The sequence below is a fragment of the Muntiacus reevesi genome, chromosome 1, assembly GCF_963930625.1.
Source record: "Muntiacus reevesi chromosome 1, mMunRee1.1, whole genome shotgun sequence".
Classification (NCBI taxonomy): Eukaryota; Metazoa; Chordata; class Mammalia; order Artiodactyla; family Cervidae; genus Muntiacus; species Muntiacus reevesi.
The window spans coordinates 127,295,701-127,314,146 of record NC_089249.1 but is presented as its reverse complement, the minus strand read 5'-3'; the positions used below and the strand labels follow the sequence as shown (position 1 = coordinate 127,314,146).

The window sequence follows — 18,446 nt, the reverse complement described above, 5'->3', positions numbered from 1 at the left end:
ATGGAGAACAGTGTGGAGATTTCTTAAAAAACTGGAAATAGAACTACCATATGACCCAGCAATCCCACTGCTGGGCATACACACTGAGGAAACCAGATCTGAAAGAGACACGTGCACCCCAATGTTCATCACAGCGCTGTTTATAATAGCCAGGACATGGAAGCAACCTAGATGCCCATCAGCAGACGAATGGATAAGGAAGCTGTGGTACATATACACCATGGAATATTACTCAGCCATTAAAAAGAATTCATTTGAATCAGTTCTAATGAGATGGATGAAACTGGAGCCCATTATACAGAGTGAAGTAAGCCAGAAAGGTAAAGAACATTACAGCATACTAACACATATATATGGAATTTAGAAAGATGGTAATGATAACCCTATATGCAAAACAGAAAAAGAGACACAGATGTACAGAACAGACTTTTGGACTCTGTGGGAAAAGGCGAGGGTGGGATGTTTCGAGAGAACAGCATCAAAACATGTATATTATCTGTGGTGAAACAGATCACCAGCCCAGGGTGCATGAGACAAGTGCTCGGGTCTGGTGCACTGGGAAGACCCAGAAGGATCGGGTAGAGAGGGAGGTGGGAGGGGGGATCGAGATGGGGAATACATGTAAATCCATGGCTGATTCATGTCAATGTATGACAAGACCCACTACAATGCTGTAGAGTGATTAGCCTCCAACTAATAAAAATAAATGGAAAAAAAAAAAAAAGAAATTTAAACTGAGAAAATTTCAAAAAAAAAAAAAGAAAGTGACCATTAGTAACCAAGAAATAAAGCTGACTCCACACTGGTGGGAGAGAAAACTATGGTGAAGAATAATTGAAGAAAAATGTGAGTACATTTTCCATACTAAATGAAAGACCCTACCAACTAAGTAAAAAGGTGGTGTTGAACATTGAGTATGTGTGGAGGAAGCAATGGTTAAATTCAATGTCAGACATGTTCCACTGAGTTATTGTGAAAAATGCAAATGGTATCTTATAAATGGTCCAAAGTTCAAGAATAATCTGACTGGAGATACAAATTTGGAAATCTATCAATATATAGATGGTAATTTCACAGCAATGAGAATGCTCAGAGACAGCATGCAAAAGAAGAAGAAAGTAAACAACTAAAGCCTGAGCAGGGCCAAAAGTAAGGGGAAAGGCAGAAAAAGAATTCAAAATCATATATGCATATATATATGTATATGTATACATGTATATATACACACACACATGTATACACATATATGACAGACATGTGAAACAATAGAATTACAGAAATCAAATCATGTCAATTTTACAGATGAGAAAACTGACTACTATAGAAGTTAAAGACATTTACCCAGTTCCATACTACCAGTTTAAAATGGTAATGGAAGGGGATTGGAGCACTTCTCAGATCGAATTTAACCTCTCCAAATAATTTACAAATAAAAAAAGCTTTAAATACTGAGATTTTAAAATTAAATGACTTAACATTTTTAAAACACAAACATTTGGAATTCCCTGCCAGTCACATGGTTAAGACTCCATGTTTCCAGATCTCACATGCTATGAAGCACAGTCAAAAATAATATAAAATAAAAAATAATAAAAAATAAAATACAAATATCACCTCTGGTAGCTTTACAAAAAAACTCTAGTTATGACAGAAAATATTATATTTGCTGACTTTAACTGACTCTTCACATTCATTTATGCTTTGAAGTTTATTAAGAAGATACTTTTAGGTTCTGATTTCAATCTTTTTTCACTCATACTTCCTACCCTCATTGCCAATAAGCTACCAGGATGACGCTTTCCCTCTAATGAAAGTTTAAACATAGCAAAAAAATTTATGCTCTTAAATATTCTGAGATTTATTATTTAAAATATGATCAAAATACTCTTAAAAATTAAGAGGAAGGATAACATGAGACAAGTGAAAAGTAGCAAAGAAAAAAAGAGTTGAGTCAAAGTTTTTCAACTTAAATGATAAAAATTGCAGTACCACGAAAAACAGATTTCTGAAAAATATTCTACGTTTAATTTTATTCCAGAAAAAAAAAAATATGCAGAAAGTGGATTAAATCGATGGTCATAAAAAGGGCACCCTGGTTTTCTGAAAGTAAGTATTAGTTGCTCAGTCATGTCCAACTCTTTGAGACCCCATGGACTGTAGCCCTCCAGGCTCCTCTGTCCATGGGATTTCTCCAGGCAAGAATACTGGAATAAGTTGCCCCACTGCCTTCTCCAGGGGATCTTCCCAACCCAGGGATCAAACCCTAGTCTTCCGAATTGCAGGTAGATTCTTTAAATGTCTGAGCCACCAGGGAAGCCCTGGTTTTCTGAAAATATAATACAAAAAGCTTGGTCCAGCAAAAAAAATCTGAAATGTCTAAGAAAAATAGTTAACTAAAATCCAGATATATTACATTATTCCTTAATTATTTACAGTTACCATTCTAAACCTAGTAAACAATGTTTCGCGTGTTCTTGGATGTCACTTTCTCTTCTACCCATTCTCCTGAGCTATATCTGGAACCAGAAACCTACTTCTTTCCTTCTGCTTCAACCATAACAACACCTCATCAACACAACTAAAACATTGTCAAGTTTCTTTTACCTTCATTCTTCAAACTGTTATTACTCCAATTTCTCTCATACAAGCTTCTTAGAAAAAGTTACTTAAACTAATTAATCATATAGCTAAAAACTAGCCCTCACTGTCAAAGGAGCATCAACAAAAAATAACTTTCAGGGACTTGTCCAGTGGTTAAGAATCTGCCTTGCAATGCAGGAGACATGGGTTTGATTCCTGGTCAGAGAACTAAGATCCCACATGCCACAGGGCAACTAAGCCCACGTGTCAGAAGATCCTGTGTGCCACAAGTAAGATCCAATGTTGCCAAATAAACACATAAATAAATTTTTAATTTCTAAATGGTCCAACTGTAGGCTTGGGGTGAAGGTCGTAAGAAGAAAAGATACCTAATGCATGTGCTGTGCTCTGCTTAGCTGTTCAGTCGTGTCTGACTCTTTGCAAACCCATGGACTGTAGCCCTCCAGGCTCCTCTGTCCATGGAATTCTCCTGGCAAGAATACTGGAGTAGGTTGCCATTTCCTTCTCCAGGGGATCTTCTCAACCCAGGGATCGAACCCAGGTCTTCTGCACTGCATGCGGATTCTTTACCATCTGAGCCACTAGGGAAGGACCTAATGCATATTAAAATTAAATCAGAGACTTTCAGGACAGAGTAGCTAACACTGAATACCCTTCTGCTATACATAACTAGAAAACTGGAGAAAACATAGAAATAATTAGACAATGGGAAATAGGCAGTGCAGAATCACGACCTGTGAGAGAGGGCAAACAAATGAGCTAATTTAAACCCCTAGGATCACACTCACTTTCTACATGGAGGCATCATGAGTGAGGCATCATGGAACAAGAAGGGATCTTGATGAGCAAAAAGATAAGAAAATACAGTTTGGGCAAACTAAGGCGACTGGAATTTGTGGGACAGAGTACCAAAGAAGAAGCAAAACAGAAAAAGATACAACACAGAAACCTAGAGTCTTTGGCTGAACATAAAGCTGTTCATATAAAATATGATATTCCATAGGACCAAGCAAAGAGTAACTACCAATGTTTTCACAAGGCTAGAGTCAATTAGGGTTTCAACTAGTCAGAGGAAAGACCTTTTTTAAATGAGACACCTGGAAGGCCATAACATAGAAGTGAGGCTAAACTTGATCTTGAGCATGGGTTACCCTGAACTTCCCCCTAACAGAGCTAAAAGTATATAAGCCTATTAAGATCAGTCTTATCATCAAGAAAACTACCTGCCTGTCAGGTCAAATTTCAATACTTTTTAAAGGAAGAGAACAAAATCCAGACCCTCAACAACAATACAATATTACTAGACACATGAAAATAAATATTACTAGACACATGAAAATAAAATCATGACACACTATAAAGAATTCTGTCTACTGAGAGAACCATGAACAAATTATTCAATCTCCTCTAACCACCTGAAAAATTTCCTCTCATTAAAATCAGAAATTAAAGAGACAGGTAGAAGCAGCTTTCCGTCATAATGAAAAGGAAATGTGGTAGATACATTCCACTGATGAAAGAAGGAGGTATTGATGTTTGACAGAAAACAACAAAATTCTGTAAAGCAATTATCCTTCTATTAAAAAATAAATTAATTTTTTTAAAAAAAGAAAGAGGGAGGAGTGGGGAGGAGAAATAGAAAGGTCACAAAACAGATCTTCCCACTTATTACTATACGTTATAATACCTGATGACAAATCACAGATACAGTATACAAGGTATAGACTACTAATATGTAAAAATACAATACCTTCAGTCTACTGTAAAAATTACAAAAACAAAGCTCCTGCAACTAAAAGCTAAGATTCAATTAGTCTCAAATAAATGATAATTACTTTAGATGGGTTTCATTACTATTGATTACTGTCATATACAAAGAAACAACTATTATTTATTCAAATTTTAGATACCTGGTAACCTACATAGGACACAGCCTCCAAATCAGAAGAAGCAAACAAGAAAATACACAATTTTAAAAAAAATTTAACTAATAATTATTTACTCATTCACAAAGAAACTGCTTAGTCTCTCTGTTAACAATCATGAGACAATTCTGATAAGCTTGGTTATTCTTATTTCCAAGTTTAAAGAAAGCTAAAAACAGCCAAAATGAATGGAAAACTGAGCTACCAGAGGAAAGTACCATCGTAACACAAGTGATTATTGAAAGTCAACAAAAATTTAAAAAAGAAGAAAAGCATAAGCCAGAGAAATTAGAAAAGAACAATGAAAAGAAACCATGTTATAAAAACATTAAAAAGCAAAGAAGCCCAAATCATTTAACCTAAGTGAAAACAGACCTATTCTGGCAGTGATGCCAGAAAAAGTATTACCACATAACCTCTGTCAGCAAAGATGACCCTAAATCAAAAAGAACAGATTAAATAATATTTGAGTACAAATATACTTGAATTATAGGCAGATAACTACTTTTAGATACCATTGACATTAGTTGAAATAAAAGATGTTGGTATTCAAAGGAAAAGACAAAGAATTCACTGAGTATTTGACTAGTCAATGGCTTACTCCACTTACAACCGAAATAATTTATACTTAGGACAGTTATGTCCCTTCTCCTATCAATCTTTGTGTCAAACTACTGTCCCATTTTGGCTCTTATAGTTCATAGCCTTTTCCCACGAGTTTTCCCTCGTAACTTTTGACTTACACCTAATTGCACTCTAAACCACCTGCCACAAGTTAATTTTTGCAAATTATCCAAATTCTCTATGTAAAAACAAGTTGCAGCCATTGTTTTATTTCCCCAGTAGTTGGTAGCTTTCCTTCACAGACACACTAACAAAATGTTCTTCAAAACAACGAACATGAAAGCATTTCATTCAATGAACAGGTTACTTACCTATAAAGCTGATTCTCTGATAAGTAAAACCAAATAATTATGACTATAATTATGGAGCTTAAATTTAGGCTAACAAATTCTGAAAACTGAGTATCCCAGATCTGTTCCACGAGTATTCTCAACCTAGAAACCCCAAAGTCCATGGGATAAATCTTTATTAGATGAGGAAATCAAGTGGAGTTCAGGCTATCAATTAAAAGACTGAAGTTCTAACCTCATTTCTCCCTAGAATTCATCATGCTTTAAATAAATAACCTAAAAACTTTAACTATGAGTTAGGAAATAGAGACTGTATACTGCCACCTATGCTGTCTACTTCCAAGTTGTTGTGGCTGTCAAATGAGAAACTAGATGGAATTACTTTACAAAATACGAAACACAGTACAAATGTAAAACTATTTTATGCAGGGCAAAATGACAACTCTAGTGCTTTCTAAGCAAAATCCATCCTTATTCTTGGGAGTTTTCTGGCCCTTCAAGAGAAATTACTTTGACAAACAACAAAAGTAATGTCAAAGAAAGTAGTGAATCTAGAAGAACTCATGAGAATTTTCCTGTGTAGCTTCTGAAACTGATGAAATATCAATTGATTCTTTATAAGCACTGTGCAACAGTAGGACATATCATAATTATTTAGTACATTAATGTTTTCAGAGAAGCAAGTTTGAAACTGTAATTCTTGTAATATTAATATAATTTAAAAATGATTCTGACCTGAAGACTACATGAGCAATACTTAGAAGAGCAAAAACTGTTTTACACTTTAATTATCTAGAAACTTAAAAATAAATATTAGCAATATTATCAGTAAGTTAAATCTTTTCTAAGACCCCAAAAAATCTAGAAACCCTAAATCTGATCTTTACCTTCTATCTGTTCATAAAAGCATACATGAAGCTAACCAAGGCCCTTCAAATACAATTTTACTTAAGTATTCTTATATTGATACAATGAGAATTGAGAGGCAACTGACCAAAATCACATTTTCATTTGAAAATTTATTTTCCAGTGAATTGGAAGGAAATCTCTAAACATTAAAGCTCAGGACCATTTGAAAGTATCACAACATTGTTAATCACTATACTCCAATATAAAATAAAAAGCTTAAAAAATAAAGGCCAGGACCTAAAATCTTACATATCTACTCTCCATAGGACCAGAATTTCAAAATTTAGATGTCAGTTTCAGTGCTTCTGATTCAAAATCAGCAAAAGATCAATTACCCAAAAGAGCAATCCACAGGTAAGCACATGATCTCAGTCTGGTTATTTAGGCCAAAAAGAGGATCATTAGGTATTATCTGCCACTAGACTCTATCAACCTTGAAGTGAGAGTGTCTTGAGATAAAGTACGTTTCTTTTTGATCTTCTATCCCCTAATCTTTAAGGCATATTCTAGTAAAATAATCCACAGCTGGAATCATGCCAGAGAAGAAAATACTCTTTAGTCTCTTGCTCACAGTGGAGTTCTCCATTTGAAACAATAAATATATAAAAGCACCTATGGGTTTATGTGCTGGAGAAGAGGGATGGCATCTAGGGAGGAAACAGGGCAAGCACCCAAAACATCTGCATTTATGGCCCAATTGCCATGAAGAGGGTCTAAGTCTAGGACTTAGACATACAATACCTTTTCAAACATTTACAAGTGACTAATGACCCTATATGTGATACCCTTGCAAACAAGATAAATTATAGGATGAATGCTAAAAGTTTGTTAATTAATATTAATTCAGAAAACTGCAACTTGAATAAGTAAGAGTTATGGACTCCTGGCTCCAGACAAAGAACTAGATCACACTCAGTGTCTTCTATTCATATTTTCAAAAATGGCTATCAGGAAGTACTCACGCCCTACCAGTGGAGTCTGCATGTGCAGGAGGACAGTAATCCATCTATCCCCAGTGTCTTTTTTTTTTTTCTTTCCCCAAAGTATCTTTTAACAACATTTTCCAACCGCCAGAAATTTACTTGAGAACTGAAAGTATTTGACAGGTATCGTGATGCTATTTTTAACAATGACAACTTGGGTAAAAAGAGTCAAAACCAAAATATTTAATCTAACCATCTCTTGATTCTAGATAAAAAGCACAGGAATAGGGATTCTAATGAAAGAGATTACATATGATATGATCAAGCATCATCTCCCAATTTTCCTTAGATTATCTTTAACCAAGATGTTAATCAAGATGCTCCCTCTCCATCTCACTTCTCCTGATTTGCTTCCTTTGGGGGAAAAGAGTTAAAACTAAAGTGTCAAGAGGTGCTATTTTCAAAAGATCTGGGAAAAGGCAAAAAAGCTAGAAAGAATGATTTCTTTTGCCCAAAATCATCCAACAAGGCACTAATTTAACTTGAAAACACTGTCCTAATAGAGCAACTATCCTCCAAATTCCAAAGGACTCTCTATCTTAAGCAACCCATGAAACCATATTGCTCTCATTTTCACAGGTTTAAGAGTATGCACCTCACTCTTCAAATATTATGGCCACTATCTTTAGATAATTGTTATAGGAACATCATTCTTCAGAATCACTAGAAGAGCATGTCCCAAAAAAGTAACAATGTTTCAAAGGGAAAATACTTTCCATCTTAATAAGCAGCTAAACCTTATGAGAGTAACTTTTTTAGCAAAGACACAATAAAAAGCAAAAAATAGAATTAATAGGTATCATTTTGAAAATATGCATACTTCCTGAGTTCTTGGTATTTCCACAAGACATATACTCTGTTTCCTAGTGCCTGCAGAAAAACAACTCTACTTTTGAAAACTGATACATGTGTACTAATGGCAAGAACTCAACTCACCTCAAATTGAAAAAAACTTCACTTAATGAATTGTTTTTTCACCTCACAGTGGACTTCAAACATTTCAAATACATGAAAATGCTAATAGTTCCACAAAATAAGTAAAATGCTCAGACAAAATGATCTATTAAACACAATATTAAAATGCTATTTATAAAGAAAACATAAGGAAATTTTCAGAAAAGAGATCTATGCTAAAAGACTACCATGTTATCAAATACAAATCTGAACTATTTATAAGGCATAGTAAAAGATTATTATATTCTACAAGCAGGATTTGATACTTTGATTCAATATATAGCAGACTCTGACAACTGTCAGAACAAAAATATTAAAAAGGTTCCTCAAATAAGTACTATTACACAGTCTAGATAATCTGGTTGTGATAATAATTCAAAAGACTATTCTGGAGAAGTAAAACTGATTAACTCATATTTAAGTCTGTCTTTTACTGCTGCTGATCATATTTATGATAAGCACTTTTGTTAACTGTTCCTTTCCTGATTTAGACAAAGTTAGCTCCAATTCCTTTTGTGTTACTGCCCAGAATACTGCATAGAAAATCTAAGCAAAACTGTGATAAATCTGGACAGTGAATTCTTCATTTTAAAAAGTACCTTTATGACAAAGTTGAGAACAAACAGTATTTTAAGGTAGTCTCCCTATAATTTAGAATTAGGAAAAATCTTTCTCAAACGCTTTATGTAAACTATAGAGTAGACTGACTCTTGCTAATAAGCCAATTACAAGATACCATTAGCTGTCACAGTACTAACAGTAATACTTCTCTACACCACAAAAGTCAATGATGATGCATAAAGCACATTTTTTAAATCAAAAGTTTTAATTGGAAATTGTAAGTAACTAAGATAAATGTAGATTTGTAGCCTGACAGATTTCCCTTATTTGGATGATGTCTATGTACTCATTCATTATTCTACATTATATGGAAGGCATATACAATTCATAATGCTCTATAACTATAAATCAAAGTGTACTGGGATAACTAAAGAGGTTTCCATTTTATAAATTAACTCAAATGATAAAAAACTTATTAAAAAGTAAAACACTATCAACCATGTTTCCACATGTCTAACTGAGATGTGTGAAATCTCAAAACTAGGAAATCACATCACCATTAAGACTAATAAAGCTGGATTTTAGTCTCTCTTTCTTTTGAAGATTTTTTAAGAGTTGGGAATATAATCGTGTGAAACCCAAAATTTCAGTTAAAAGCATTAATTTTAGCTATAATAAAAATGCTACAGACATTTATGAATAGATACTGAAAACTTAGGGAATAATAAACAAAGCAGAATTCATGGTTACCATATTTACACATACTCTTTGTTGTGTTTCAGTGCCACATGATCTGATTCAAAGTAATAAACATCAGGATCATCATCTTCCTCTTCCGTAATGTGCGGATTGGCACTCTCTTTGGCAGATGGCAAATGTCCAATATTGAGTCTTGCCTCTGAGGATGGCTTACTTAGTCCTTCACTCCCGTAATTTTCAGAGTCACAACATACGCCTTTTTCACTGTGAGAAACTTCACCAGGATTTGTGAGAGACTCACTTATATTATCAATAACAGTTGCATTTGTTTCACTGGGATTGAGATTATTCTCCTCAAATTGTCCATTTTCTCTGCAAGGAGAATTGTTTTTAGTGGGACTACCTCTTGTAGGGGCTGCCCTTCGTGGTGAAGTTCTCAGAGTATACCGATGTTCTTGAGGTTCTGATAAAGACATCATTTGAGTCGAAACACAGTCTAGAACAGAAGATGGTTCTGGTTCTCCGGAGACTGGCATACTCTCAAGACTTGAGTCCAGGGCATTACTGGTGCTCTCGTTACACTGCTCCTTTGAGGCACTGCTATCTCCCACCACATCTACTTCCTCCTCAGAATCCCTTAAAGATGAATGAATTTCAGAAAAGGGGCCTGTAGCTGGCTCAGTAGTCAGCTGATTAACATGTTCCACAGGCAGGCAGGCAGTTACTACTTTGTGGTCCTCCAAATTGACCTGCACTTCCGAATCTGTGCAAGGCACGTTATGGTTTATATAACCGTCTTCCTTCCTACTATCAAGGAACACTGAAGCGTGGGTATCCGAATCCCCATTTTCAGCTACTGATTTCTCCTGCAACACATAGGAACCAGTGCTATTTTGTTTAGTGTTCCCATCAGGCTGACAGTCATCACAGTTTATAACAGCTGAATCACTGTCATCAACACCATTGACAGCCAAATAGCCTGTGATTTCTTCAACTACTGTAGAATCAAGTGGCCCTTCCTCACTTACATTCACCTTTTTAATTTCCCTTTTCTCACAATCATCCAGTATAAGACATCGACAAGCTCGTTTAGTCCCTTGAAAATCTGCATCATTGTCCACTACTGTACTCCTCTGTTCTACCGACTCCTTGTCTGATTTTACAGGTGAATCTTCTTCTGAACTGTTTGGTGCTTCAGATCTAAGACAACGCTTAATTCTTTTTAAAACTGGTGAAACAGGTTCTGTTTGCCTTCTCTCACAATTTTCTACAGCCTGCCTTTCTATGTTATCTTTTTCTGAAGAAAGAAGTCCTCTTTTCCTAGGGCTTACCCATGACTCTCGAGTACTCTGCTGTTTTATATCAGTAGTTCTTCCATTATTATTTCCTTTCTGAATTTGCACAGGCTCTGGTCTCTTCTTTGGTGATCTTGATCGTACTTGAGAGTGAGAAGAGATTTCTTCAGGATGAGCAATGCTACGATTCCTTAAAGTTCTACCACAAAAAGATTCATCCAAGCCGTTTAACCCCACTGTTGATCTTGTAACACGAGTAGATCGGGAAGCAGCCATACTATGGCAAGTCCCTACAATACGGTCATCATGATCCACTCATTGGGAAACCTTCAAAAACGTAAACAAAATAATGAGAAAAAGGTAATAGTTAATATCCTAAAACAAAAGTATAAAACTATAACTTTTTAATCCAGGTATAGCCAATATTAATAAATAATATAATTTATTTTATTAACATTTCCAAAAGTGTTAATAATAGCTAACAATTATAAGGCATGTAATATGTTTCAGGGATCTCTATGCTTCAAATACGTTAACTCACTTAAGTCTAACAGCAATTAGAATAAGTACTTATTGAGACTTCCCTGGTGGTCCAGGGGCTAAGACTGCACTCCCAAAGCAGGGGGCCCAGGTTCAATCCCTGGTCAGGGAACTAGACCCCACATGCAACTAAAACCTGGTGGAGCCAAAGAAAGAAAGAAAGAAAGAGAAAGTATTTATTACCACTCCTACTTCATATATGAGGAGACTGAAACACATACAGTTTAAGTAATATGTCAAAAACCATGCAACTAGTAAACTGCAGGCAGGGCTCTAGATTCCACACTCTTAACCTTTCTCACTGTGTATCTGTTTCTCAGATATTTAGGAGCAAAAGGCCCAGAAAGATCTCTCTCAAAGACAGGACTTCATCTTGGTTATTAAAATAATAATCTCAAATTTATATACCAGCTATCTCATAAACTATCCCAATCACTTGTCATGTTTTCTCAAAACATTTCTGGGAGGTAAAAAGATAGGCTCTGCTCTTTCTAATTCACTCTTACTAAAACGAGTTTCAGGTCAAATCTTTTGATAACAAACTACATGGTATCTAAAAAATTTGGATTGCAGCAGAATTTTCTGTAACTAAGCAGATGGATAGAAATCATAACACTAGCTTGTACTGAATACTTGCTTAGAGCAATACAGAGCAAAGTCAAGATACCCTAGTCTCTAGAAGTAGAACTATAAATTAGCAAGTGGAAGGAAGTATTCTACAGAGGATAGAAGAAAAAGGAAAGCAGCACACCTGCCAAACATACACTACATTGAAGAACCAAGAATACACATATAACCCATTTTTTCCCTCTTTGAACTCCTGAGTATATGTGTACCTCACAGTATTAATGCACACTGAGGATATGAGCAGGATGTTCTGCTGTTTCTACTGATATAATACAAATGAGCAGGAAATAGAAAATTGCCCTGTTTTATCCATCTCAATAAACTGAGTGATTTAGTGATTATTTTCCAAGGTTCTCCCAACAAGCAGAATAAAGGAGCTATTAAGAATCCAAGTCTCCATTTTTCTGCACCTCTTCTGTATGGCCTTCAAAACAAACTTTGTCACTTCACTGCCTAACTTTGAATGGAGTTCAGGATGGACAGAGAAAGAAGCCAGTAATGGATGTAGAACACAGCTGCCCAGGACCCTTTTCCCTCCTCCCTTTTGCCGGCCTTCCCACAGGCTCACTCTCCTTTAACTCTCCAAACGCCATTCCAGCCCCTCTCCCCACAAATCAAATACAATCTCTCCTTTGCCTCAACTTAGAAGTATAACAGTTGGAAAGGTTATTAGGAATTACAGATACAGCAACATGCTAACACATACAAAAAAAAGAGCAACTGTCTTCTCGTTCCTGCCTGCTGATAAACCGAAGAAGTATCCTGTAAAATACATAAGTTGGTTGAATTTAATTTTGTTTCAGAGTATGGTATACTTCTAAATTTTTAATTAATAATTTTCTTTAATCTTGTAAAAGAAGATTACAAGATGACTCAAAAAATTGGACCTGGGATTAAAGTATGAAAATTTGTTCTAGAGAATTCCATAGCAATCATGTGAACAATAAACATGGAACATCAATCAGAACTTTATGTTTTTTAAAACGAATTTTTACTGTTTTGGGACTCATTTAGTCAGACCTCATGTATAATTCTCTTTAGTTAAAATCTTATTATCAAGATTACAGTCTCTCTTTATTCACAGGTAATAAACACTGAATGATCCATAAATATCTACTTTTAATTACAAATAATTTAAGTTAAACTCCAAATGATGTTTCAAAACAGCACAAACTAAAAAATATTAAAATCAATGTATTTGGTCCATGTACCCAAATCTGGAGCTTTCAAATTTGAAGATTATAGATTTTTAAATATTAAATACCTATGTAAATATAACAAAGAAAACATAATACTTTAATTTCATAAACTTTATTTATAAAATCTAATGCAAGTATCTTTAATGCAAATTTGATTATATTCATGATTTATGGTTCAAAAATAATATTGGCAATAGTAATATTTTATAAACACACACACAAAAAAACTGCTCATCTTTATTTTTTAAAATATGGATGCCAATCAAGGGCATAAAAAACTTCAAATGATTCCATAATAGGCATTCCTAGCCCTTTTCTTTCCACACCTATCCAAATTGAAAGCAAAATTTCTGCCTTATCATTATCAATGAAACAATTCCATTATTAGTAGTAATCAAAACTACTAACAAATATATATATCATTATAAAAGACCAACTATGATGATAATGAGGGCCTATTTTATTTCTTTACCACTCCAGTAATCAAAACACTTACAAACATGAAATATTAAGACTGTTTTCATTTCTTTTGTTCCCTCAAAATCTTTTTATTCCATCCACAACTACAATGAAGTCCAAGTTTTAGAGTTCTCAAACCTTATGCTATTGGGCCACATTTAAAGCAAAACTGCTTTGTGACATGAACCCTTGGGCTACTTCAAACTCTTGCGACTCAGAGTGTTGACCTAAACACCTGACACTAACACAACACTGTAAATGAACTATAGTCTAATAAAATGTTTTTTAAAATATAGAGCGTTTTACACAGAAATCTAGTGATTCATATTTACTGTCCTTAAAGTAAAGTATAAAAGTCTTAAAAAACAAAAAACAGAGTGGCCTGAGAATTAGCACCATGGGCATCTACTGAAAGCTTGTTAGAAATGCAGACTATCAGGCCCTGCCCTAGACCTTATGATTAATCAGATTCCCAGGTAATTAAATGTCTGTTAGATTAAGATGCACTGCCTTAGACCACTGCATCAGACAGTAGTCTGTTAAAATATACCAAGTTTCAAACTAAATTAGGCCATTTATCCTTTAGTTATTTGATCCTAATAAAAACTTATAAATAAAACCATGATCACTTTGGCTAAGGAAGCACTAAGTAGAGGATTATAAAAATCTCTTGCCTAAAATTAACATATTGCATGTACTTAAGATATTAAGTTGATTAAAATTCTGAAGATTAGAGTTAAATGAAATTTTAACATTCTTCCAACGATTTTTTCCTCTGTGTTAACCTTTTTCTTCATTATCTTTTCTATTTTTGAATAAGAATTTATAAAGACCCGTATTTTCTATAGTTATCTGATAAACCTGAGTGGAAATTCAATTACTAAATAGAGATTAACAATGCTCTGATTATCTCAACCAAGTCTCAATATTATTTTGCTATGCGTTGCAAAGTATTATAGACTAAACCATAGACTAAACTCATTTTAGCTGCATAACACAAGAGTTACTAAAAAAATTCAGTGAAGAGGTTTGGAGTACAAATATTTCTGCCAAAAATTAAGCTGCTAAAGGAAAAGAAACTCATTTACAAAGTATCTCAGAAAATACCCTGTTAACCAAATAGTTGACATGGTGAAAACATTAGCCAGTACCCAAGTGGAACTGGAAATTTAATCACTCTAGTTTTAGAATTAAGGGAAACTGTTAGTTAAAAGATTCATAAAGACAAAATCCAATTTAGCAACTAGGATGAAGTTTTTCCTATGTTATCCACAAACTGACAAATACGGCATTTTCTACATTAGAGGGAAGAGAATATAATTGATCACTAGAATTTCTCTCTTCCCCACCCTTATAAGTTTTCATCCCATTGTAGGATATATCTAAGGAGGACAGTCAATTAAATTTTAGCCTGTTCATTCACATTAAGTCCCAAATCCTACCTACAATTTCATATATCTCACCCATTTATTTACTGTTGAACTACCCTCTCCCAAATTTGAATCTACTTATAGAATCTAATTATAGGATTCTCAAATCTAATTATGGGATTCTGAAACACTCTGAAACAGTATCAGCTTTGTTTCAGATAATAAATTTCCAGCCCCTGTGATCACATCTGTATAACTGCTTCAATAAGAACTGAAAGGAAATTAAAATGCTCCACCTAATGAAACACTACTCCAGCTATCACCTTTACTTAAGAGAAAGAAATCTCAAAAGCACTACCTATAAGCTTTTGTTCCACTATCATTACCAAAGTAGAACAGCTGATTTTGGGAATTGAGGGACTGGCAATCCTTCATTAACATCAATATTCTAGCTGACAGTTATTTAGTTCTATTAACTGAACAATTTTCAGGAAACTGGTCATAATATCATGCAGACAAACCAAAGTGAAAGGCTGTAAGAGCAAGAACAATGGGAAATGTCACCAAAGATTCCTTTTCTATTTGTCTAGAACAGGAACAGGAACTGTTTAATAATGGTGTAGGAACTATCCTTGTCCTACAATTCTCTTAAGACAAATTTCTTCAGCTGACTAATTACCACCATTATATACAACGTCAAAAGTATCTATAAGGTTGAAAGAAGGAGAGTGAGACCTGGGGATGTACCTATGCAATTCAACTTAAGGTTCTTAATATTAGTCCTTTTGAAGCCTGGGAACCTATTACATACTATCCTGACCTGTTGTTTAAAGAGATCTCTTCTTTCTTCCCCTTTCAGAGAAACAGAGAAAGAGATAGGCAGACAAACACAGATACAGACAGAGGTGAATATATATACCCTTAAAAAGACAAGTGGGGAGAAAGAGAAGTCAAGGAATCGCATACTGCCCAATACCTCAAGTACTGAAAGGTATAATGCTTTAGAAATTCTCATGTACTTTGAGTCATTTCATGTATCCCTTGTTGGGAAAATATTTCATTCCTACCCAATTCCCTATAGCTCCACATTCCTATGAATAGCTACCCAGACTGCACAATTTTCCACGCACCAAAGGAAGTACATAAATATAACAAGTCTCCTCTCCTTAAATACAAGCAAATAAACAAACTATAGTTGTCTTCACTACTGCAAAACTAAATAACTTACCTGTACAACCAAAGATCTATCATTGTGGAAATATTATCTCTTTTCCTTATATCCTGAAGGAGTTGAAGCTATGATCTAGAATAGAGCTTAAGCATCAGGGTTTCAGACTCTCAGCTTCAGCCATGGAGAATACTAGAACTTCCTAAATTCCTTTCTTTAAAATAAAATAATAAAAAAAAAAAGAATTAAAGAAGCAAATTAACTTATGCTAACAGATTTTATAACACTTTGGTAATTCTCATTAACTTTGTAGCCTCAGAGATATCAAGAAACTGGAAAAGGATTTTTAGAAACTAATAAAAAAAAAAAAAAAAAAACCAAAAAGAGTTTGAAATATACTAAATCTTTACAACTCAATTATTATTTTGAGTCAAAATGTGACTCAGTTCTTTTTTAGAGTCTAAGGCAATATTGTCCTGAGATGGCCCAAAGATTGCCCTTTATAAGATTTCTCATACAGAATTTATAATCTCTTACTCTTATTCTAGAGACCTTCCCAAAGACTGGCTTTCAAGTATTTAAAACTGAGGACTGAACAACAAAAATAATTTAGGTTATGTACAACAAAGAATCAACCAAATCGTCTATATATACATGATAATTGTGATGAAGTGTTAACAGGACTTTACAAAGGGAAATTTTTTATAAGGGGAAATTTCTATTATTTTTAGCATATGGATTTTCAACAAAAACAATAAGTATTTTCTGGCTCTGGTACCCAGTAGACCAGATATTTTAATTAGCCTAATTACAATGCATTTCTTAGACAGTCTGATTAATTATAGTTTTACTTTATAATAATGTATTATGATATCCTTTTCAGAGGAGCTGGCTAAATGGGTTATTATGAGTGTCCATTTGAAAATAAGGAGGAACACCAGGAAAAAGACTGGCAATGTTTATGATGGAAACTGTCACTTTATTGTAAACATAAAACTAGATATTCTAAAAGTGACAGTATTTTTGCTAAAGGATTGCAATTGAAAACACAAAAAAATTTTTAAGTTTTAAAAATAAAAAACTGATGCAATTATCAAGCTTTGTAAACTATCAACAGATAGCAAAAATAAATAAGAACACAGTTTCAGTCAGTAAGACTGGAATAAGGCTAATATTTAATATCGCTAGATGCAACCTCTCCCAGATATGCCTTGCAAATTCTTGAAATGCACAAGGTAGGAAAATTGTCTAAATAAAATTATTTAATACTACATTAAAGAATGTTCTAAATTAACATGAGGGTACACAGTGAAAAATGGGCCTGTAAAAAAGTAACCCTTAACTTGAAACTTCACTCTTCTTGTAACACATTCCAACTGCCAACTCCTTTGTACTCAACCCTGAAATCCTTTCACAAACATGGTAACGCACTGCATTGTATGGTGTGTGGTGATGGTAGCAATCAACAGAACCAAAGAAGATCCACCATTTAGGATGTGTCTCTGAGTATTCCCTAGCACGCCCATTTCAGTACTCTTTCCAGTTCCAACCAGTCAGGTTACTATCCTATTTGGACAGGGACTTCTGTAGAAACATCATCCATTATGATGTTTGCCAGGCAAGGAGAATGCAACTGATACTTACAGCTGAGTCCTACCAGTATTAAGATAAACAGGGTCATGCAGATGGTTAGGCAGATTAGGCTTCTGAAAAACCTAATACACTGAAAAAGAAATTACTTCAGTCAATTACGTGTACTAACTAAAGCACACTTGGCCTTAAGATTATATTTTTTTCTTACCTTTCTTTAAAATGTTTCACCTAGTGTTTGATTTCCAAGCGTCTGCATTTATCTGTCATCACTGTTAATGTCCATCTTACATTGAGACTTCAGGTATTAATTATTTATATGGTTGAACTAGCACAACTTGATATCTGTGAAGGAAAACCACAATATAGTCACTATGGGTGTGTTATTATTTGCAAATTTGTGCATAAAACTGACAGTATTTCTAAACACACAGCACACTGTATTTTTAAATAAATTTCACAAATAATTCTTTTTATTTCACTATAAAATGTTACTTTAACAGACCAAAAGGATTTCTTAATTCTCTTATAAATGCTTCTCACAGTGCCCACATAAAATATTTCAAAATTTCATTCTACATTAAAATTTGTATCAATTTTAGAACTTAAGATTCCTTCTCTGACTACCAATATAAACATGCCTCACTTGCCA

General features: G+C 34.2%; 1 protein-coding gene across 5 annotated transcripts in view; it reads right to left on the bottom strand.

Moving 5' to 3' along the window:
* ZZZ3 (zinc finger ZZ-type containing 3) overlaps nt 1–18,446 on the bottom strand; it is a 118,178-nt gene that overhangs the window by 53,504 nt on the left and 46,228 nt on the right. For 3 of the 5 annotated variants that reach the window (XM_065910717.1, XM_065910747.1, XM_065910723.1), the window contains exons 2-5: nt 18,006–18,139; nt 17,849–17,927; nt 16,265–16,418; nt 9,613–11,168 (exon numbers count right to left, since the gene is read on the bottom strand). In XM_065910717.1, coding sequence (XP_065766789.1) covers nt 9,613–11,117 — 1,505 coding nt within the window. In that variant the 5' untranslated portion in view covers nt 11,118–11,168; nt 16,265–16,418; nt 17,849–17,927; nt 18,006–18,139. The remainder of the gene's footprint in view (nt 1–9,612; nt 11,169–16,264; nt 16,419–17,848; nt 17,928–18,005; nt 18,140–18,446) is intronic. The other 2 variants (XM_065910732.1, XM_065910738.1) reach the window with 2 other exon arrangements.